This window comes from Aspergillus campestris (assembly GCF_002847485.1).
Source record: "Aspergillus campestris IBT 28561 chromosome Unknown P168scaffold_15, whole genome shotgun sequence".
In the NCBI taxonomy this organism is placed as follows: Eukaryota; Fungi; Ascomycota; class Eurotiomycetes; order Eurotiales; family Aspergillaceae; genus Aspergillus; species Aspergillus campestris.
Window position 1 is genome coordinate 130,990 of NW_020194350.1, and position 21,948 is coordinate 152,937.

Sequence of the window (21,948 nt, forward strand, 5' to 3'; positions counted from 1 at the left end):
TTCCTCCAAAAGTGTCTTTGGCCGCACCCGCAGCCGTAACATCGTCAGCCGCCATGCCGATGTGCAAGATGGTAGACCGGGGGGTGGACAATGCAGATCCCTCTGATGTGAACTGGGGGAGGGGGGGTCAGCCAAGATGTTTTTGTTTTCTTTTTTTCTTCCTTTTTTTCCCTTCCCTTTTTCGCCACAACGTTCGACACGGCCACTCCAGAGGCTAACCATGGCTACCGTCGGGGAACATCCGATCCACTATCAGAATCCGGAAACGAATCCACATCCACGGACCGTAGTGAAAACATTATGTAAAAGAAAGCCTGGAATAAGGAAGAAAGGCACAGTCGCGGTGCGAACTGGGCCCGGGGAAGTAATATCCACTGATTCGGGTCCTTCAATATGATTTTCAATGTCCGTCACGGTGGTGTCAACAGCTGAATGATTTCCTGCTGGGCTGGGAGCTCGCATGCGACAGATCGATCTCTGTCTGGTCGTGGACAGTAATGTGGGTCCAGCATCAAGCCTTGCCAAGAGGATGAATCGGGATGTGTAGTCGTTCTGGGTTCATCTTCAGCTATTGCAATGCCAATGCGGCACTCGATATAGGGCTTTCCTCGTCACGTTTCTGTAGCATTAACTCTCTTATGAATAAAAAAAGAGAAAATTGAAAATCAATTCTCTTCACGCTAGTCCTTTTTCGGACGCAAATATCAAGCTCAACGGTCACGTGTGTGAGGGTCGTTATGCAGGCATGGAATTGTGCTATGAATGCTGATGTGATTATGCCATCAATCTTTCCTGTCACGATCGAGATTCTTCTCCTCTTCGACCATCGTACACTTAGCATGGTTATTTCCCTGGTTTAGGACTGGGTCTATTATCATCTTTACGATGGGCTATCGCTCCAATTCCGTCGGGCTTGACGTTCTACCTGCCAACCTAAGTTATTTTCGCTCCTGCTGAGCGTCCTGGGGGGGGGGACCACGATAGCTATCAAGTTGCTTGTGCACATTTGATATCTTCTCTAATCCTTTGAATATCTTTGAGGGTGTGTTTTTTGTGAGAACAGTATGGATTAGGGATTTGATACAGAGCCATTCAAGACGAATTCAAATTGATCATTGTTTCGGTCTAGGTTCAGATAATTAATATCAGGCAGAGGTTTTCACTTTATATATGATGACGACCAGATATATCGGCACAGAAGCATGTCTACGCACCACTATGTTGAATGATGGCTACGTTTATCACCTTAGCGACCGCAATAGTCATAGTCGAGACGATATGTCCCCCCATCGGGCAGATTCTGTGGGATATATTCCGTGCCATCTTGCACGGCCTGTGCGACTTTCGTAAACTCCTGATATACGTACTCCTGGCAGTCGTGCTCGAAGATCCAACTCTGGCGCGGCGGAGATAGCAACCTCGGGTCTTTATCCTTGAAGTTGGATACGACCTCGAGCGGTGCGAGACAGCCAAGCTGGATAGTGACCGCACGCTGATACCTAGACTGGCGTCAATGAATCGCCCTACGCGGTCCAAAAGGGGCGTAAACATGCCTGATCTTTTCAGTCACCTGGAGAGCTAACGGTTCGTTGCCTTTTCCAGCTAGTTTTAATGCGATTGCAGCCACTGCCCCATCTTCAATGGCCTGGTTGCCTCCCTGGCCAACCACGGAGCATACGACATGGGCTGCATCACCCATCAAGAACATCCGTCGGCGCGGCGACACCCAGGTCTTGAGAGGAGAGGTAAAGACATGCTGACGGTGATAGATCGCGTTCGCCGGGGTTTTTCGCAGGATAGGTTCCAACTTTGCGCGGACCGGCCAGTCCTTGATAAGCTCCACGACGTTGTCGACACTCACTCCCGTCGCTGGGGAGAAATCGTAGGTTATAACGGAGTCCTGTTGATTTACTATTAGCCTCGCGCAATTGCATACAATCCTAATGATTGTGTTATAGCCCACCTTGTAGCTAAAAACCCAAACGATGTCCAAACCACCTCGCAAGGTCATCATCATGAACTGGACACCGTCTCCAAACCAGGTTTGCGCTTTGTCGCCCCCACTGTGCTCCATGTTCTTCAAGAACCAATTTGCCTGCGGATCTTTGGCTACTTCGTCCGTGTCGATACGTGAGCTGAAGCCAGAAAACCCACTTGCTCGTACCCGAGGCTCCTCCCGGCTGATCACGGCTCTCCCCATGCTATGGATCCCATCGCTGCAGATCACGCAGTCCGCGCTGAGTCGGAGATGTCCATCAATGACGACCCCAGCCTCCTCGTCAGTCTCCCAGAACTCAGTTACGCAGCTCTTTAAGCGGATATCGACATCGAGGGTCTCGAGGTGTTTGAATAGTATAGTCACAAGCTCCCCGCGGTTGGTTGTATATCCGGTGCTTTGGTACCCCCACAGGTCATTTTCATTGAGGAGCTCGTCTCGATTGTTGAAAGCCTGTACCTTGGTTGCGCGGCACATCCGATCGACAAGTTCTTCGTGAACGGCCCCGTCTCCCCACTGAGAGACTACTCGCGCCCCATTGGACGTGAGCGAAATGCAATCGCCACCTGGCAGGGTCAGATCGCCCCGCTGTCGTATATCCCTTACAAGCGGACAGGTTGGACTCACCCACTCCTCGGACCTCGTCATTCTTCTCTAGCGCAATAACATCATGGCCATTTCGGTAGCATTCAATGGCGGCAGTCAGACCGCCGAGTCCAAGCCCGACAACAATCACCTTGATTCCTGTTGTCTCAGCTCGTATTGAGCATGGATTGCGATGATGAATACGATCATGGTGATATCGCTTCTCACCATTCGCGGGCTTTTCCTGGTCCATGATCGAGAGATGGCGTATTGCGAAGTTTCGATTCCTAGAGAGGCTCTACTCCGACCCAACTCGCTACCCAATAATAAGACTATGACCGGGGTTTTGTCTTCTGGATCCTGACTCTCTCTCCTTCCTATCAACGTGCAATGCGCAATGTTATGCCAATGCGCAATATTATGCGCTCTTACACATGCTGCTTCCGTCTGCGTAACAACTAACCCTCTACACCGTGCAACGGTGACTGGACTTTTTGTTTCTTTTCTTTTTCTTTTCTTTTCTCCTGCCTGGGGCATACTATAACTCGGATGTAGCGAAACTCCGTGTGGGAGTTACACAGCATCGTTGCAGCGCTTTTTGACACAAAAACACTACTAATCAGTCAGTAAATAACAAGCAGCCTGATTCACGGGCCATCCTGACCGTTTCTCAAAGTGTGCTACTTATGTCGCGGGGATGCGCATTGGTTTGTCAGACGGTGTGGCACTCACTCCAAGTGAAGCAATGTCCCATTCGGAGATGACAGCACAGTGCTATACTATACCATTCTATACTATACAATACGAGGTATCAGGCAATAGACCTTGTCGTCCGGCAGTTCATACGTTCACGAAACCCATCATCAACTGACTACCTACTTGACTAGTATATCGCCATCCAGACGTGCGATGCCAATTCTTTAGCGGCACAGTGTAACAGGTCCTTAGCCCGGAGACTGGATTGTCCTAGCTGTGCCCGTATCCCGTAGCACTCATCATCCGCATCGTCTTGCCCAGCCTCCCAGGACTTGCACTGGGTGTCAATGGTACGACTTGCATTTGTCGGCGCATCGCTTCCGGTGACGCCGATGGAGGATCCGGGACTGGAGATGCCGTGAGGCTTATGCAATTGTACACACAAATGAGGGTGGGGTTTTTAATTCTCGTCGCAGGGCCAAAGTCCGCAAGATCTAGGTCCTGGTGTCGATGCGGGCATGGGACTGAGACTCTACGAGGTGGGTGGCAAGTCTCGTTTGGAGTCCTGCCATATGATATGGCAGGTTTGTGTCGAGTTGCCTTATTATTAGTGGAATATTCTACGAAGGATGTATCTTTGACTGGTGTAATATAGCATTTGGTACTAGAGATAAAGGATCCGAACTGCTATTGGTAACGCAGTGAGAAAGCCATAAAATGTAATGTTGAAATGTACAGTTGAGCCGGAGAGTTGATACTTTGATAGAGAGCTCATACAGGAGGTACCAGAACAACAGTAACGATGCGGAAAGAAACAACCGAACAGGGGGAAACAACAACAGTCATAAAATGATGGAAAGCTGCTCGTCGCTTAAATCCCATGTCCAGCTTTGTCGCTCTTAACGCCGTAGATAGGCTCGAACAATTGAGTATACACACTGACGTAGGGAGCACCGTCTTTGAAAGAATAAGATACCCATGATTGCAACTGGGTACTTTGGCTAAGATCAAGTCCAGGGCTACCTACACGTTAGCAAACCACGAATTGCCTCCACGGCGACAACTGTAACTCACTGGTAAGCGCTGATATTCGGCTTGTATGATTCAGCTATATCCTTCCAGCCGATTCGTTGGAAGAACGACGTCAAGGCATCCGCAACCACCAGGTCATTGTGCCCGCCAACGAAGAAGTATATCTGGGGCTGCGGCAACGGATCGCTAGGGTGTAGGTTGAAGTTGATGATTAGAGAAAGGGACTCCATCGGTGCACATTTGCCAAGATCGTAGATTATGTTTGACGGGGTACGCTGTCCCTCTTCCAGTGGGAGAGCGTCCCAAAGGTCCTTTAGGTATCGTAAACCGGCTATTGTGCGCAAATCTGTGCGTCGCCCGCCAAGGGTCCAGAGGTCTTCGATACGGTGAAATGAGACGTCATTTTCGGCGAGGTAGATCTTCACCCTTGAGGCACGTGGTTCCACCAGATCGAAGGATAAGAAACAGGGAAACAATGAAGGTGAATCATCGGCCCCATGGTCGTTAGTGATAGCGGTCCGCGAGGCAATATATTCTTCTAGGACCGACAGCTGGCCGCTGAGGTTGCCTTCCACATCAGCTTTGCGAATCGAGTCCAGGATCAGCTTTTTGGTGGAGGTTCCAGTCGCGAGCGATTTAAGCTGGGGGTATAGATATACCTTGGCGCGTGCATTTCCATCCTTTTTGTCGTAGTCGAACGCCAACATGTTCTGGGTTTTGAAAACACCAACGTCGCCGTGCTTTTCCAAAATCGACAGGTCTTCTTCATCGGTGGTTACCAGCTCGCGCACAAAGTGCTGAAACCATTGCAAATCCACTCCGGGAATGAGCCGAGACAGGGTTTCGACAGTCTTCCGTATCCTTTGCGTGTTGAACGGATCATTCATGGTCCCGGTCATCGGACCTATTGGCTCCCAGACTGTCCGGACGAGTCCTTGGGGGTAGTTGAAAGAAAGTTCGAAAGGCAGGCCATATCGAGTCAAAGTGCATTTCCAGCGTAGCTCGTTGGTTCGGGGATATGGTCCCAGCGATGGGATCACACATGTGCGGTGTAGACACAGGTATTTGTATTGCAGGTGCACATCATAACGAGCATCCTTCATCATTTTGGCAAGTATGGGCGCTGTACTCTGCCACCAGCGTTCTTCATCCTGGTTGTTGAATACCAATGCCTCTGTGAGCACTTGATAGGGGTCCATGGCTAATGTCGGTAGTTTCTTGGATATTGTAGCGTACGGTGTATTTCACTAGGACGATCGTACAGCGGAGCTAGACTTGATAGGTTCTGGCTAAGGTTATTAGTTATAAGGTTCTCTGTCGGGGAATTTCTGCATCAACCAGAACCATTCCTTCAGACCCGGGATATATTAAACCGTTAAACTAGCCAATTCTGCAATCACGCGGCTATCAATGGGGTATCGAACTCAACCATAAATAAGGCAACATACTTACCCAATTTGTCCCTTGGAACTAGAAAGCCAAGGTGTGTCCCGGCACCCGTTAGGAGACTATGCTATAGGGGCGACGAAGTGAAAGTTACGTAGAAAATACCTTGGGCGCACAGCGGGTGCAAGACAGACAGGGCGCGAGAAGGGGGCGGGTTAAAACAGACTGGTGGTGGATAATCGCAGTCATAGTGCCTGAATTCGAGTTTAGTTATATTACTAGGTTAAGGCGTAGAGATTCTCCGTTTGGTGGAAGTGTTGCGACAACATGTCAGCTAGCGAGTCTATGGCTCGCTGGGAAATCAAGGTATATCCCCCGTAATAAGCCTCATGCACAAGATGTCATCAGATACGCGATGATCATTCTACGTGGACTTGAATACTCAGGACTGGTTTTCGGGTCCCCGTCTCATCAGCATTGGTAACAACGACTTCAGCCTTAAGGTGGTGCACAGACAGCCCTGCAACGCACCCAGGTGCTGATCTCTGATTCGCCTGCCAGGACCAATGTTCACATGGCAGATGGGTCTGTTCAGGATCCGCGGCATGTCTTGAACAAGCGACTGGTATTGGTGAAGCCTTGGTAGTAACACTGCCGTGTTTTTTGGGACTTCATTTGTCAACCCCGAGGCATTTCTATGTCCCTTTGCGTGAGACAGAAAGGAGTGGATGGCGTAAGATACCACCATTGTGCAATGGAACGCTGAGTATGAAAGACCACGCTCTTCCAACGAGATAGCTATGAGTACAGTCAACCTCCGTATGACTGAGGCTTAAGGTACGAATATGACATGGGGATGGACGCTTACTAGTGGTGAATTCTGGTTCGAAGGGGAGCACTCATTCGTGTTGTTGCGAAGGAGTAGATCATGACAAAGACCGCATGCGTGGAGCGCAAAGTCGCAGAGATCTCTTCAGGTGGCACAAGTCACCCTGCTAGTGACGAGAGCGGAGGCCGCATGATCAAGAATCTCCGGTCAAGTCCCGTATTGGAAGACTTCATTTTGCCAGCTAAAGAGTGGGACTCGGAGACGAGCCAAATTAGTAAACTGGGGCCGCCGATGACAGTAAAAGTATATGCACCACGATTATTTGAGTAGTCCGGTTCTTGTACATGTACATGGATCCATGCTGTTTCTCAACATCGCCTAAATCCGAGTCACGGACTAGACACAGGGACCAATACTGTCTTCCTCCAGGGGGATCACCTCATACTCAACTGCTGGGTTCAATGCACAATCAGAGGGACTCAGGGTTTAGGAGTATTCATGGCGAAGGTGTAACCGATAGTGGCTCTAGACGTATTTAATAATGTCAGCAGACCACCTAGCAAGTTTCAGATCATTCAGCTCATCATAGAACGTTTGTTGTTATATGAACTGAGTCCAACATCTTCATCAAGACCGTATGTATATACTTACATAACAACTTTTTTGGAGTTCATCGTCGAAATCTCGAGTCATGGAGGATTCACACGAGCTCAGTGACCACTGCATATTCCCTAGCCTTGTTTGCAACTGCAGTATTGATCCAGTAGTCGAAACTGTCACGTTGCCAATCGTTGAGGGTATAGGTCATGTCCCCTTAGACGATATATCCTCAACTGTCCGCGTCATTGGGGTGGCTTGGTCAATAATCCTCTCCAAATATACAGACTCTCAGACGGTCAGCTTCGGAATTCTTCGCAATGCAGGGACCAACCAGTCCCTAGAGCAATGGCAGGCAACGATAGACGATAGGGCGCCAATCAACAGCGCTACCAAACTGCAGAAAATTCGAGAGTGGCTGGCAACCGACAACACTTACAGTAATATTTTCAACACCTGCGTTTACTTTGCGGGGAGACCAGTGGCAGTAGCCGAACCGAAAATTTGCGAAAACGTTGGCACTCCAATGGTGAGATCCCTTCCAAATGGATTTTCATGTACAAACAGCCAACGAGACCTGTTTATAGATTGGCGATATCACGGTCCTGATCAACGATAACCCCGAAGGATGTGAAATTTCCATGCAGTACCGTACATCGGTAATGGACAATCATCAAGCTTGGAACGTTATATATGCTCTCGACTCCGTGCTAGACTGCCTCGTAAGTCAACCTTTGCGACCAGTCACGGATTCGCATATTTTGAACGCCCACCACCGAGGCCAACTCAACGAGTGGAATAGCCAATCACCCAGCGAACCGCTTGACTCTTGTGTCCACACTCTATTCCGCTTGCAATGCATGATGCAACCTAACGCACAGGCCATATGTGCCTGGGACGGGTCGTTTTCGTACCACGAATTGGGGGTATATTCCTCCAGAGTGCAAGCCGAATTAATGGGACATATTGCAAAACGAGATTCGATTGTGCCCATCTTGTTTGAAAAGTCGAAGTGGGCCGTGGTTGCAATGCTTGCCGTGCTTAAGGCTGGCGCAGCATTTGTGGTGTTGGATCCATCATACCCTAGTGAACGACTACAGGACATATGCGATGACGTTCAAGCGAGTGTCATACTTTGCTCTCCTGACATGGCAGAAAAATGTCGAGTAAAACGTGCAATAGTCATCGACGATTTGGTCCTTGAGTGGGAAAAGTCACGGCAATCACCACCGGTGGCTTCGCGCGATATAGCATATGTTGCCTATACATCCGGGTCGACTGGAAAGCCCAAAGGGGTCCTTATCGAACATGGATCATTTTGCACCAACGCCATTGCTGGCAGGAAACCGCACAATCTGGACCACCGTTCTCGTGTTCTGCAATTTGCGTCATACGCATTCGATGTTAGTATACACGAAAGTCTAACGCCTCTCATGCTAGGGGGTTGCGTGTGTATACCATCCGAATTGGAAAGAGTCAACAGCCTCAGAGAAGCCATTGCTCGATTGCAGGTCAATTGGGCGGAGTTAACACCTTCCGTGGCAAGACTTTTGCAGCCCCAAGACGTACCGGGAATAAAGACACTGATACTCGGCGGGGAGTCAATGACCGCAGGGGACATAGCTAAATGGCAGGATCATGTCCGGCTACTGTGCGCTTATGGACCCGCAGAGTGTACCGTCGTCTCCACGATACAGCCATATGTTGACAAACCATATGACATCGGCCGTTCCTTTGGCGGAACCTGCTGGATCGTTGATAAGGACAATCATGATTGTCTCTTGCCCATTGGCGCAACGGGAGAATTGCTCATAGGAGGGCCTATCGTTGGTCGTGGATATCTGAACAGGCCGGATCAAACTGCTGCTTCGTTCATAGCGAATCCTGATTGGGCGTCTGGTTTTGGTATTGGAGAAGATCGAATGTTCTACAAGACCGGTGATCTTGCAAGGTACCTATCTGACGGGTCAATCCTGTACGTGGGGCGGAAAGACAGTCAGGTGAAAGTAAATGGCCAAAGAATAGAACTGGAAGAAATTGAGCACCATGCGCGGCACTGCTTCGAGGACACTTACATCACAGCTGAGATCGCTGTTTCCAAGAGCAAAAGATCGTCTCTGGTTTTATTCGTTGCCGGCCGCCAGCAATTCTCCGAAGATTCGATTTCTTGCGAAATCTTCCGTCAGTCCACGGTCCCATTTCGAGAAAAGGTACGGTTTGCGATAGATCAACTGAAAAACGTCCTTCCACGCCATATGATACCGGCTGCATATATTCCACTATCATTCATGCCGGTCTCGAAAACGGGGAAGGTTGCCAGAAAAGTACTCAAAATGGCACTTGCCAGTTTGTCCGACGCTCAACTGAGTAATTATCGTCCATCGAGCGCAACTGCAAATGGCCATCCACCCGTAACATTCACGCAGAGAAGTATACAAAACCTCTTTGCCGAGGTCCTTGATCAGCGTGTTGAAGGCATAGGGCTGGATAGCGGTTTTTTCGAGTTGGGAGGAGACTCGATCAGTTCGATTGCGCTGGTCGCACGGGCTAGAGAGCAAGATATAGGGCTCAGCGTGGCCCATGTCTTCACCTATCAGACACCCGGAAAATTAGCGGCAAACTTGGAAGCGATACCAGAAAACGATGACACCACGGTCCTACCTTTCTCTCTTCTTCGTCAGACGGGAAAGGCAGAAGCATTTCAATGTGCCATCGATCAATGCGGGATCAGTGCGGACCAGGTAGAGGACATCTACCCATGCACACCCCTGCAAGAGGCATGCATTGTGTGCACAATGAACAGACCAGGTTCATTCCAAGCACAATTTAGTTTTGAGGTTCCACTAGCGATAGACTTGACGTGTCTGAAACAAGCTTGGCGCAAAGTGTCCGATGCAAACCCAATCCTACGGACCAGGATCATCCAAACTACCATGTTACAGATGCTCCAGGTTGTCACCAGTAACGATGTCGAGCTACCCTGGGAGCTGGTTGAAGAAGGCAATAGGGTTTCCCAGCCAATGATGGGCTTGGGAACACCCCTAGTACAATTTGCACTCTCTCTTCCAATCGATGGCAATTCTCCGTCGACGTTCACCTTGATGATGCACCATTCAGTATTTGATGGATGGTCATACAGACTCGTCCTGGAAGCTGCGGAGGCTGCATTCCAAGGCCTGGACATCAGTCGGCATGCTTTCGCGCCTTTTATCAGCTATGTATCGACAATTGATATGAATAGCGCCAAGCAATACTGGGCTCTCATGCTCCAAGACTTGCGCCCTGTCATATTTCCCCGGTGCCCTACACCAGGTTATGTCCCAAGGTCGGTTGCAACGGCAGACTGCCATGTCAAATTAAATGGGTGGCCTCGAGGGGCCTACACACCATCAATGGTCATTCGATTGGCGTTAGCATTGCTCATATCTTGGTGCACGGATACGAACGATGTTGTCTTTGGCGTCACTGTCACTGGACGCACTGCACCAGTCTCCGGAATCCACCAGTTGATGGGGCCGACTATAGCTACACTTCCTCTTCGTGTAACTCTAGATCCTCGAATGACTATGGAAGACACTCTCGTCATAATGCAAGGCCAGTCTACGAAGATGATCCCTTATGAGCAGGTTGGCTTACGAACGATAAAGCGCACCAGCGAGGACGCTGCAGCTGCGTGTGGCTTCCAGACTTTGCTTGTGGTCCAGCCACCAGCGAAACCGAAGTCGCCGGGAACCTTCCAAGAACGGCCCGAAAACACGGCGGAGCAGTTGAAATATAACTCACATGTCTTGACCCTCGTTTGTGACCTTGAAGACTCATCGCTGGCGGTAACCGGGGTGGCAGATGATGCCCTTTTACCACGGGATGAGTTACTTACGCTCCTCCATCGCTTTGAGTACCTCCTTTATCAGATTACCGATCGACCCGCTGCGGAAGTCGGCAGCATCATTCCGGTTGGGGTGACAAACTGTATGGATGGTGGACTTGGGTCAATAACGCGTGTGCCCTGTGTTGGCATCCAAAAGGGTACATCAGACCGTCCACATAGCAATGGCAAGGCTCAACCTGTTGCCAATGAGGTTGCTTTCAACCACGCCAAGAGAGTTTCAGACCAGTCAGAAAGAGAACAGGCAAAATTGAGGGAAATTTTTGCCCATGTTCTCGGTGTCGAGATCAAGGATGTTGGCATTCATGATGATTTCTTTGCCTTGGGTGGAGACTCTGCTGTTACCATGCAGGTCGTCATGCTGTCTAAGCAGAAGGGGCTGTCTTTGACCACGCTCGACATCTTTGATGGAAGGACGGTCGAGCTCATCGCCTCGAGACTAGAGGAACAGGCGTCTCTCATTCCCGAATATAGGCCCAAAAAGGTCAAAGCTGATAAATTCTCTCTTCTTGGTTTGACATCGCCTGGGACAGGACATGTCTTGACGAAGGCCAGGAGAGCCGTCGGAATCCAGGAATCCGAGATTGAAGATATTTACCCATGTACAGCAGTACATCTCGGGTTACTACTTACCCAGTCACTGGACCCGTTCAAATTCCGATCGTACACCATTTGGGAGGTGACCATGTCAGACAGTGACCATTATTCCGCCGCCGATCGTCTTCAGAATGCCTGGAAGATTCTTGCCCATCGTCATCCTGTACTGCGCACGGTGCTTGTCGATATTCCAGCCCGCGGGGGGGTAAATAAAACACACCACGTTGTGCTCAAAGAAGCATTAACTGACGTTCACTTCCTGTCATGTGCCGATGACGATGCTCTTTCTCTTCTTCGCAAGTCCCCCCTGCCGGATCAACAAAGTTACCAGTCTCCTCTTCAATTCACCATTTGCAAGACCAACACAGGGAGAGTGCTTTGTAAGCTTGAGGGTGGGCAGGCTCTGGTCGATGCGACATCTGTGCTGATCCTCATGCGCGAGTTGGCTCAAGTGTGCAAGGACCAGCCTCCCGATGCCAGAGGCCCTCTCTATAGCTCAGCGGTCGAGTATCTACAAAATGTGTCGGTGGCTGACAGTCACCAGTATTGGAAAGGTATCATGGCTGGAATACAACCATGTATCTTTCCACAACTCGGAGTCGAGGCATTACAGCAAAAGCAGCTCCACGTCGCTAGTCTATCTCTCACTAGAGTCATGGCATTAAAGAAATTCTGTGCTCGAAACAAGTTCACCGTTGGGAATATCTTCGAAGTTGCCTGGGGCCTTGTACTCAATCGGTACACTAAGTCGGATGATGTGTGCTTTGGCACTCTTGTATCCGGGAGAGATCTTCCGATCCCAGAGATGCAAGACCTGGTAGGCTCGTTCTTCAACCTTCTTTGTGCGCGGCTCCACTTTAACAGTCAGAGCTCGGCCCTTGATGTCCTTCAACAGAATCAAAGAGAAATTGGGAACCGCTTATCCCATCAGCATTACCCTCTGACCGAGGCCATTCGGCTGTCGGATCATTATGGAAGAAGGCTCTTCAACACCTGTGTCTCAATGGAACAAGGTCTGTCTAGCGGGGTGGACGAGGACGGACTCCGGTTCAAAGAACTGAGTACGCATGAGCCGACAGAGGTATGAAGCCAGGGCAGCCTTCAGTTGCACAGCGGAGCTAATCTCAGGTCTAGTATGATATCGTCGTTACCATCGGCGGCCAGAAGGACACAGTGGACGTGAATATGACTTACTGGTCCTCCGTCCTAACCGAAAAAGAAGCCAGTGTCCTGCTGGAGACGTTACGGACATCTGTCAACGAGATTATTGGGACGCGACTGCCTTGCGATCATTACGATTCGGCCGACGACACTTTATCAGCTTCGATCAAGCAGAACCACTCAGAGGTCACGGCAGCGTCCTGAGGTTATGAGATAGTAAAAACGGTATTAGATGAAAACTTCATAAATCAGGGACATCGAAAGCCGTCCAAGCAGTGTCTGTGTATTCAGTAGAAGTAGGTAGTCGTGAGAGCGACGCGATGATGCGACGCGTCTCAATACGGGGTTTCATAAGTTAGTTATATTGGATACATGACTCATCATTGGCACAAAACACACTCTGCTTATGCATCTTAGCTTCAAACAATCAATCTCCTCGTCTTATCTTGCAATCTAAACCCTTCTGGTATTGTATAATAGAATCTAAATAATTTGTCTGTGTCTATGTAATGTGTTTCTAGTTGCTCAGGTGACAGAGCAAGACCGATACAGAGACCAAGTACAGTACAGACTTAATCCTAAATTATTTCGGCTAGAATCGTATATATATATATCCGTAGATATATATCTCTTCAACGACAATGCTCATAAGCCAAGACCGCATCAAGAAAAAAAGTCAAACATTTTCCACAGCAGCGAGGAAATTCTCCAATCTACCACTATTCATGAAACGATTTACATCCTGAACTCCTTCGCCCATAATGGCACACCCTCAAACCGTCCACTGCTATACCCCAACCACCAAATAGGCTTGTCATCTCCCGTAGTAGCAAGAGTCCCAAACTTCGTATTCCCTTCATGTGTGAGGTATCCCTGTTCATTGACCCCAAATCCGGAGATGCTCGCATTGGCTGGCATGGCACCAGAATACGGGTTTGTCAGCCCGATTGGCTCAATGTCGCCCTCCACCACGTATAGATTCTGCCAGGTAAAGGGAGGGGCGTCTTCGCTGGTGTAGGTGATCTGGTCGCCAATACTGTGGACTTCAGTTGAGATATGGTTATATTAGTTGCTCTGGTCACCGGATGGCGTGGGGTAGGACATACGGATAAGGATGGGAAGTCGATTCGCGAGCTTGGGGGCAATCAGTGCGTGGTCTGATGTTGTTTTGCTCATCTGTTAGTGTGCTCTTCGAGATTCTATGACATGAATGTCATAGGGAGAGCCACTTACTACCGTCTGTCAGCAGAGTGTTGCCGCCCTCCGCGACGAGAGTAAAGGAAGGTGGGAGCGAGGCGGCGAGAGAAGCTGCGATGAAGGCAATGGTCGCGAAAGAGAACTTCATTGTATACTGAGAAACTGGAGACTTTGAATGGTGGATGAGCTGTTGTTGGCAGATGTTGGATCTATATAAGGATAGAAAGAATTCCATGTGAGAAATGTTCCACGGGTTGATGCTTGAATAAAGCGTCCTTACTGCTTTCTCAGTTGCTGATCAGGTGTGATGATGATGCTGAATTTCTCGCCCCATCAGATGCTCACCTCTCTTACTTCCTGCAGACGTTGGCTACAAACCTATTCTTATCTTCTCCCTCATTCAGACATGCATGGCATATACCACCTGAGTCCTGCAAGGGGTCATCATGCAATGCAACATCAGGGGAATCGCCACTAATTAGGCACTGAAGGCTCTTTCCACCGCCGTTTCGTCTCTTGTCAATTGCGTTGACGGTGACCAGACTATTCAGTAGACTGACGAGAATAGGCAGAAATCTTTGACGCTCTGGTTGAACCGGTATGTTTCCAGTCCTGTGGGCATCGCGACTATCCAATCCAGTCTCTCCCCAACTATCTCGAGTAGATGTACCCACCTTATATGGCTGGAAGATCAAAAGACACTAGAAGCTTATAAGCTGTTATCAAGTACTGATGATGTTAAATAGGGACGCTTTTCCAGTAAAAGAAGATATTTTATGGTGGGCGGCTTTTACATTGTCACTCATATTGCCTCCCAGCCAACCTTACTGCAAGACACCATGCATATCAGTCCAAAATTGGCTGTTTCTGTATGTCATAATGTCTGGATCATACCCTTGATCTTGCGCGGTCTGTATATGAGGTGATTGAGCTTGTGGTGGTAGCTCATCTGAGACTTACCATAGTCAAGAGATGACTGTTGCTCTTGGGCAACCTGTTAGTCCTCTTTTCACATGCTTGTCATACGCCCTAGCAGCAATGCAAGGTACGCCAATACACTAACCAGACAACAGGAGGTTGCAACGTGAAAGACCAACTTGTGCGCCTCTGCACTTCGGCTAGAATAACTACTTTTTAACGAGACTCACTGCGTGGTGTTTCAACAATTGCAGTGGTCGAGGTCGATTACTAAATATTAATATCAGGGGTGCCCGATCGGTCTATATAATCTATCACTAAGAACGCGGTAGGGCTATGTGGTGTGACACTGGTGCCTTGAGGTCACCGGTAGCCTTATTCAAAATGAAGGCTCGACTGATATAACCGTGATCAACGCGAGTGCAACAATCCGCTGGCTTGTTGTGAAACGTCTCCGCGCGAGAGATCCCTTCAACCATTAAGAGCTACGATTTCAGCCTTTTCTGTTGTTTTATGTTCATTGCCCAGACAATATTGGCATTGATGCTGATGGCTCGTTCAATGCGTGCTGGAAATAGATTGGATTCAGAATATCTGGTCCTGTCAGATCACTCGTACAAATCACAGACACGGGCGGTCAAAGATCGAGGTTTGAGAAAATGGAGGTGGTTGCCGAATGGGCGTGGATGTTCATGATGCCAACCGATCATTAGCTGACCAGTCTATACAAGATGCTTCTACTTAGTAGACGGGCAGATGGGGTGGCAATGCTTCCTATCGAACCTGTGTTGAGGTGTAACTCACCCAGGTGCTGTGTCAGGCTGTTGGCGCAGATCGTGTGGTATTCGCCCGGGCATGTCCCACACCTGGTAGTCCATGAGATTGCCAAAGGACGAGCCATTCCACAGATTTGAAAGACGATAGAGAGACTTAAAGAGCCAACTCCGATATACTCCATCCCATTGAGTGCTGAATGTGCAACGAAACCCATCAACAATTGACTCGATGACGGGCAAGTGACAGGTACGATCGGATGTGTGGCGGCCCAACTCGTATCTTCCCTTGTTGTCCAAACGCCCCAAGCGCAAATTGTGGCTTGTGAAGTCGTGGTAAGTTGTCTTCTGCAAGTTCACACTGGCTATCTCGAATGGCCTGGACAATACCAGTGCCGTCGACTGGACACTTCAGATTTGCCGCTTTCCAGGTAGGCAGCATCGCACATGGATGCAGGCGCAAGCCCCTCATGCCTCCGTCTACCGTTAGAATTCTTGTTTGTGGAGAAGGATGCTTTCTCCAACTCATCATTCCAACATAGCAATATTGTCCGAGCAGCTAGGTGTCCAGCCGCCCTGTCTAGCCATTAGTCGCATGTTCTGGCTCTCGATGCGGCGCTACTCGCGCTCTTATCCGACTTATTCTACTACTTGACCTTCTGGGACATTTTTCTCGCCCACAACATCTAGCCTCTCAGAACTCCGCGTTTTGACATGAGTGCAGCAAGTTGCAGTGATGATTGCCCATGGTGTTGGACCTATACGTACATGAGGGTACCAAACCTGGCTCGAGACCTACCCATTGGAACAACAGACATGGCAGCATTATGTGTATTCATCGCCTTCCTCGATACCATGCCGGGCGGAAAGCCCGGAAAGCGCGCATGACAATGTGACACAGGGTCCTCGCGTATCTCATCTACTTCACCATCAATGATTATCACTCTGGAATTATGTATATTCGGACTATTTAGGCCTCAACTCCATGCCCGTCTAGCATATAGGCCTTATAATAGTCGATGTCAGTGGATCTGGACTCAAACCGCTAGGGGTAGGAGGTATGTGCGCCCGATCCGAGACGGCTAGTCTTGCATCGGCTGTGGGCTTATGAGCGGGAGCAGTCCAATGCGTTTTCTCCAAGCCTGATGTTTCTCAAATTAGTGGCGGAAATACAAAAAGGCATACTCTGAGGCACAAGGAATATTTTGCCGCATTGGGGAATACAGTGTCCACTGTTTTCTGTGAATTGGTGTGAGAAACTGTATTGTTCACCGGGATTATTTGACAGAGTCCTATCATCCGTTCTCCCTCAGCGAATGTCTGGATAGTTCACTGACTTGCCAGAAACTGACGACAGCTGCACTTCCAGTACACGACCTTCGCTGCCAACAAGACAAGGTACCCTGGTTCATCTACTGAATTTTCTGAAAGCTTGCATGGATCTTCCCGAATATTATCTCAATGTGGAAGGTATTAGCAGATTTCGTACAATTCACCCCGCAACTTGCAGTGCCATGCATACACCGCCAGACGCGGGTAACTCAAAACTCCTTCATTGAATACACGGAATATGACAGGCCACAAGTGACAGCAATTACACAAAATAGACGGCGAGCCGCCAGCTCGGGTATCACCTACAGAACGAGGAATACAGATGTTAAGCCTTCCTACGTACAACTTGCCACGAGGACAGACGACGCGTGGGCCTTGACGGTCCACCAGATCGGGGTGTATGGGGAACGCATGGCACCTGGCCCTTGTGCGCGCCATGACGGCTTCAATTGGTCAAAGAGCACTCTTCCCGGGTGGAACAGTGCCAAGGCACTACATAAATAAATTCTGGGTCCAGTCAGCCAAGGATTAACGGAAGCTTCGGCGTTCGTATGTCGTGTTAACGGGCTGGTCAGGATCCCGTTAACCGAGCATCCCGCCATGCTCTGCTGTAAGATGCTCTGTCATTTCTGCCTGATCAGTCTCCGGGCAAACGTATACTGTTTTTCCAGTGGTTTAGCATGCGGAACAGAGACAAATCTACCCGCGACACCAGCAAACGGCAACAGTGGGGCCTGGCGGGAATCCGTTGATTCGCCCGCCTGCCCGACGGACCCAGTCTTGGCACCTGGAGGAACTCTTGGCACCCCCGCTCCCATTGGATAAGCCCCTAATTTACGAGCACCAAGCTTGCCTGCACTTCTAATTTGGTGACAACCATCACTGCACACACATTGTTCCAGACTCTGAACTTGAGTTGGAAAATCCGTATTTGGCCCCATTGCTCGGCGCCAAGGAGACGGATTTCTTGGACAACGATCTGGCATCCTTACAGGATGGATCGCCGTCAGGTCTCACCACGGGCATGCAAAAGACCGGTCTACTCTCGGTTTTCCACGGTAAAAGATCTCGTTTAGAGGCTTAGGGTACTCAGGGATGGTTGAGCATAAAACCCCGCTTCGCCCCCAGCCCTGGTCCTTGACCTAGTTCTTGTCCTACCCATCCTGAATTTCCCAGAGAGTGAGCGAAATTTGTATCGCAATCACGGACACAGCAGGTGCTGCTCAGCGTCTTCCATGCCAGTCGACAAACATACTCGGGGCCCCGACACGGGGCCGGGCACCAGCGCCCTCAGCAAGCCGGCTCACACTCTTCCCTATGATGCAGTGATCGAAGAACTCCAGACCCGGCTCGACGAGGGCCTGACCCCCGATGAAGCCGCCCATCGTCTGCAGCAGTATGGACCCAACAAACTGGAAGAAGGAGAGGGCGTGTCGGTGCTTAAGATCCTCGTTCGCCAGGTGGCCAACGCAATGATGCTAGTTAAGGGACCCACTATATTCCATGATGATTTCATCTACTGTGCAAGAACTCAACGAATCTGATCCAATTCTTCCGTAGGTGCTGATTCTGGCCATGGCGGTCAGTTTCGGGATCCAATCGTGGATTGAAGGTGGCGTGATCTGCGCTGTCATCGTCTTGAATATCGTCGTCGGATTCTTCCAGGAGTATGCAGCCGAGAAAACGATGGAGTCGCTCCATTCGTTGTCGTCGCCCACGGGGACTGTCTCTCGAGGGGGGCAGACTTTCTCGATTCCCTCGACGGACATCGTACCCGGTGATATGATTGAATTGAAAACGGGGGATACTGTCCCAGCTGATCTTCGGTTCGTTTGACACTTCCTTCCTTCACGAGTTCCTCTCGGCGCTAGTTAGTCATTGGTTGAGGGTTTACTGACGGTCTATGTGCAGCTTGGTCGAGGCAGTCAACTTCGAGACAGATGAGGCGCTTCTGACCGGCGAATCTCTGCCGGTCCAGAAGGAATGTGATTCCACTTTCAAGGATGACACCGGCCCTGGCGACCGTCTCAACATCGCCTACAGTTCTTCCACTGTCACACGCGGCCGCGCGCGTGGCGTGGCTGTTGGAACAGGCATGTCTACCGAAATTGGTTCTATTGCCGCGGCGCTGCGGGCCAGCAACAGCAAACGTCGCGCTGTCAAGCGTGGCCCCAACGGCGAAACCCGCAAGAGGTGGTATGTCCAAGCCTGGACCTTGACTGGCACCGATGCAGTCGGCCGCTTCCTCGGCGTGAATGTCGGAACCCCACTGCAGAGGAAGCTCTCCAAGCTGGCTATTCTTCTTTTCGGAGTTGCTGTCCTGTTCGCGATCATCTGCATGGCAGCGAATCTCTTCAACAGCAATAATGAAGTGATTCTGTATGCAGTGGCAACCGGCCTGAGTATGATCCCGGCGTGCCTTGTTGTGGTTCTTACTATCACCATGGCCGTGGGAACCAAACGCATGGTCGAGCGAAACGTGATCGTTCGCAAGCTTGACTCGTTGGAAGCTCTCGGTGCAGTGACGGACATCTGTTCAGATAAGACAGGCACTTTAACTCAGGGTAAGATGGTGGTCAAGAAGGCTTGGATTCCCTCCCGCGGAACATACTCCGTTGGAGCCTCAAACGAGCCGTTCAACCCTACCACCGGAGATGTCACCTTCACGGCGGTGTCACCAATGCAATTCGACGAGGAAAAGGAAGGCCCGGCCGTACCGAACGCAGAGAGTTTGGTGGCTGGAAATCGCCCGCTGGAAGACTTTCTCGACGTCGCGTCCATGGCTAATCTCTCACACGTCTACAAGTCCGACGAGGGAGAGTGGAAAGCTCGAGGCGAGCCCACTGAGATTGCCATTGAAGTCTTCGCGTCCAGGTTTAACTGGAATCGCGATCGGTGGACCAAGGGCCAGGGAAGCAAAGGACAAGGCGCCGTGTGGCACCAGATGGCGGAGTTCCCCTTCGATTCAAGCGTCAAGAAGATGTCTGTGGTTTTCAGCAAGATCACTCCCCAGGACGAACGTACCATGGTCTTCACCAAGGGCGCTGTTGAGCGCATCGTCGAGTCCTGCACCTCGGTGATCTGGGACCAGGATGCGTTGACCCCAGTACCCATGACCGACAACCATCGCGACCAGATCTTTCAAAACATGGAGGACCTCGCCAAGTTGGGCTTGCGCGTGTTGGCTTTGGCACATCGGCCGTACGATGCCCAGACGCGCCTGCTGGAAGGGTCTGACCTCAACCGCGAGGAAGTGGAGAAGGATCTGTGCTTCCTGGGCCTGATCGGCTTGTACGACCCCCCGCGCCCGGAGACGGCCGGCTCGATCCAGGCCTGTTACCGTGCCGGGGTCGTTGTGCACATGGTCACCGGTGATCATCCTGGTACTGCCAAGGCCATCGCACAGCAAGTGGGAATCCTGCCGGCAGACTTCAGCGCGGTCGCGGCCGATGTCGCTGATGCGATGGTCATGACAGCCTCTCAATTCGACCGACTCTCTGACGACGAAGTTGACGCACTCCCAACCCTTCCTCTGGTCATCGCGCGCTGTGCACCACAGACAAAGGTCCGTATGATCGACGCGCTGCACCGACGTGGACGCTTCGCGGCTATGACTGGGGACGGAGTGAACGACTCGCCGTCGCTTAAACACGCCGACGTGGGTATCGCTATGGGACAGGCCGGCTCGGACGTGGCCAAGGACGCGTCTGATATTATTCTTACCGACGACAATTTCGCTTCCATCCTCAATGCCGTGGAGGAAGGCCGTCGCATCTTCGATAATATTCAGAAATTTGTGCTCCACCTTCTGGCCGAGAACATCGCGCAGGCTTGTACTCTACTCATTGGACTCGCGTTCAAGGATGCCGATAATCAGTCGGTCTTCCCCCTGGCACCTGTTGAGATTCTCTGGATCATCATGATCACCTCGGGCATGCCCGATATGGGACTGGGGATGGAGGTCGCGGCGCCCGACATTATGAGCCGCCCTCCGCAGAGTAAGCAGGGGATCTTTACCTGGGAGGTGGTCATTGATATTCTCGTGTACGGACTCTGGACCGCGGCGCTCTGTCTGGCCGCATTCGCCATTCGCATGTGGGGCTTCGGCGACGGCAATCTCGCGCGCGGCTGCAACCAAGGCTGGTCGCCTCAGATCCAAGACTGCGAGCTGGTGTTCCGAGCGCGTGCGACCACCTTCGTGTGTCTGACCTGGTTCGCACTCTTCCTAGCCTGGGAAATGGTCGACATGCGACGGTCGTTCTTCCGCATGCAACCCAAATCGAAGCGCTATTTCACCCAGTGGATGGTCGACGTGTGGCGCAACAAGTTCCTGTTCTGGTCCATCATGGCCGGGTGGGTGACCATCTTCCCGATCCTGTATATCCCCGTGCTCAGCGACGTGGTCTTCAAGCACAAGGGCATCACGTGGGAATGGGGCATCGTGGCTGTCGAAGCCGTGCTGTTCTTCATGGGCGTTGAGGCGTGGAAATGGGGGAAACGCGTCTTCTTCCGTCGCAGGGCCCGCAAGCATCCGATGTTGACCTCGTCGGAGACTGCCCCGGAACGGCCCTAACGAATGCTTTCCCTGGCCCGACTCCATCTGGGGCCAGGGGGTAACCATCTCGCTATTTGGATCTGGCGGACGCGCTATTGGACTTGACTATTGGATATCGGACTCATATATTTGCTTGGTGGAGGAAGGGAAGGGGGCCGCGCTGTTGTTTTGGTGTGATTTTGCTGATTTGAACTGGACTTTTGTCCACCCACCCAGATTGTGCAAATTTATGATTAGCAGTAAGTATAGTTGCAATTCCATTCTTTGTAAAAACCGGAAGAGTTCTCCGCATCGTTAAATGTAAACTGTAAATCTACCTTGTCGACATTTAAGGTTAAGACTCGGTGACGTCACGACATTTACCACCAATTCGACTTTCTCCGGCCTCTTCAGTACTCACAGTTATAA

The 21,948-nt window shown here is 50.6% G+C and overlaps 5 protein-coding genes across 5 annotated transcripts; 2 read left to right on the forward strand and 3 right to left on the reverse strand.

The window, feature by feature from the left end:
- Window positions 1-1,246: 1,246 nt before the first annotated feature.
- On the reverse strand, window positions 1,247-2,834 carry fqzB (FAD-dependent monooxygenase fmqB; the record flags this gene model as incomplete). The annotated part of the gene is made up of 5 exons (XM_024840556.1): window positions 1,247-1,499; window positions 1,584-1,900; window positions 1,964-2,562; window positions 2,624-2,740; window positions 2,810-2,834. 5 exons carry the CDS (start codon window positions 2,832-2,834, stop codon window positions 1,247-1,249), a joined length of 1,311 nt encoding a protein of 436 aa, XP_024688843.1.
- Window positions 2,835-3,989: 1,155 nt separating this feature from the next.
- Window positions 3,990-5,508, reverse strand: P168DRAFT_330475 (dimethylallyl tryptophan synthase; the record flags this gene model as incomplete). Its single annotated transcript, XM_024841588.1, has 2 exons — window positions 3,990-4,296; window positions 4,352-5,508. The coding sequence occupies 2 exons, from the start codon at window positions 5,506-5,508 to the stop codon at window positions 4,149-4,151; spliced, it is 1,305 nt and encodes a 434-aa protein (XP_024688844.1). The 3' UTR covers window positions 3,990-4,148.
- Window positions 5,509-7,215: 1,707 nt separating this feature from the next.
- P168DRAFT_276125 (nonribosomal peptide synthase SidD) lies at window positions 7,216-13,039 on the forward strand (the record flags this gene model as incomplete). Its single annotated transcript, XM_024835533.1, has 3 exons — window positions 7,216-7,650; window positions 7,709-12,685; window positions 12,739-13,039. 3 exons carry the CDS (start codon window positions 7,216-7,218, stop codon window positions 12,967-12,969), a joined length of 5,643 nt encoding a protein of 1,880 aa, XP_024688845.1. The 3' UTR covers window positions 12,970-13,039.
- A 461-nt stretch (window positions 13,040-13,500) lies between these two features.
- Window positions 13,501-14,110, reverse strand: P168DRAFT_322313 (uncharacterized protein; the record flags this gene model as incomplete). The annotated part of the gene is made up of 3 exons (XM_024840557.1): window positions 13,501-13,801; window positions 13,872-13,899; window positions 13,999-14,110. 3 exons carry the CDS (start codon window positions 14,108-14,110, stop codon window positions 13,501-13,503), a joined length of 441 nt encoding a protein of 146 aa, XP_024688846.1.
- A 3,475-nt stretch (window positions 14,111-17,585) lies between these two features.
- On the forward strand, window positions 17,586-21,738 carry P168DRAFT_307587 (cation-translocating P-type ATPase; the record flags this gene model as incomplete). The annotated part of the gene is made up of 5 exons (XM_024839121.1): window positions 17,586-17,595; window positions 17,888-18,043; window positions 18,132-18,466; window positions 18,546-18,811; window positions 18,897-21,738. The coding sequence occupies 5 exons, from the start codon at window positions 17,586-17,588 to the stop codon at window positions 21,556-21,558; spliced, it is 3,429 nt and encodes a 1,142-aa protein (XP_024688847.1). The 3' UTR covers window positions 21,559-21,738.
- Between the last annotated feature and the right edge of the window lie 210 nt (window positions 21,739-21,948).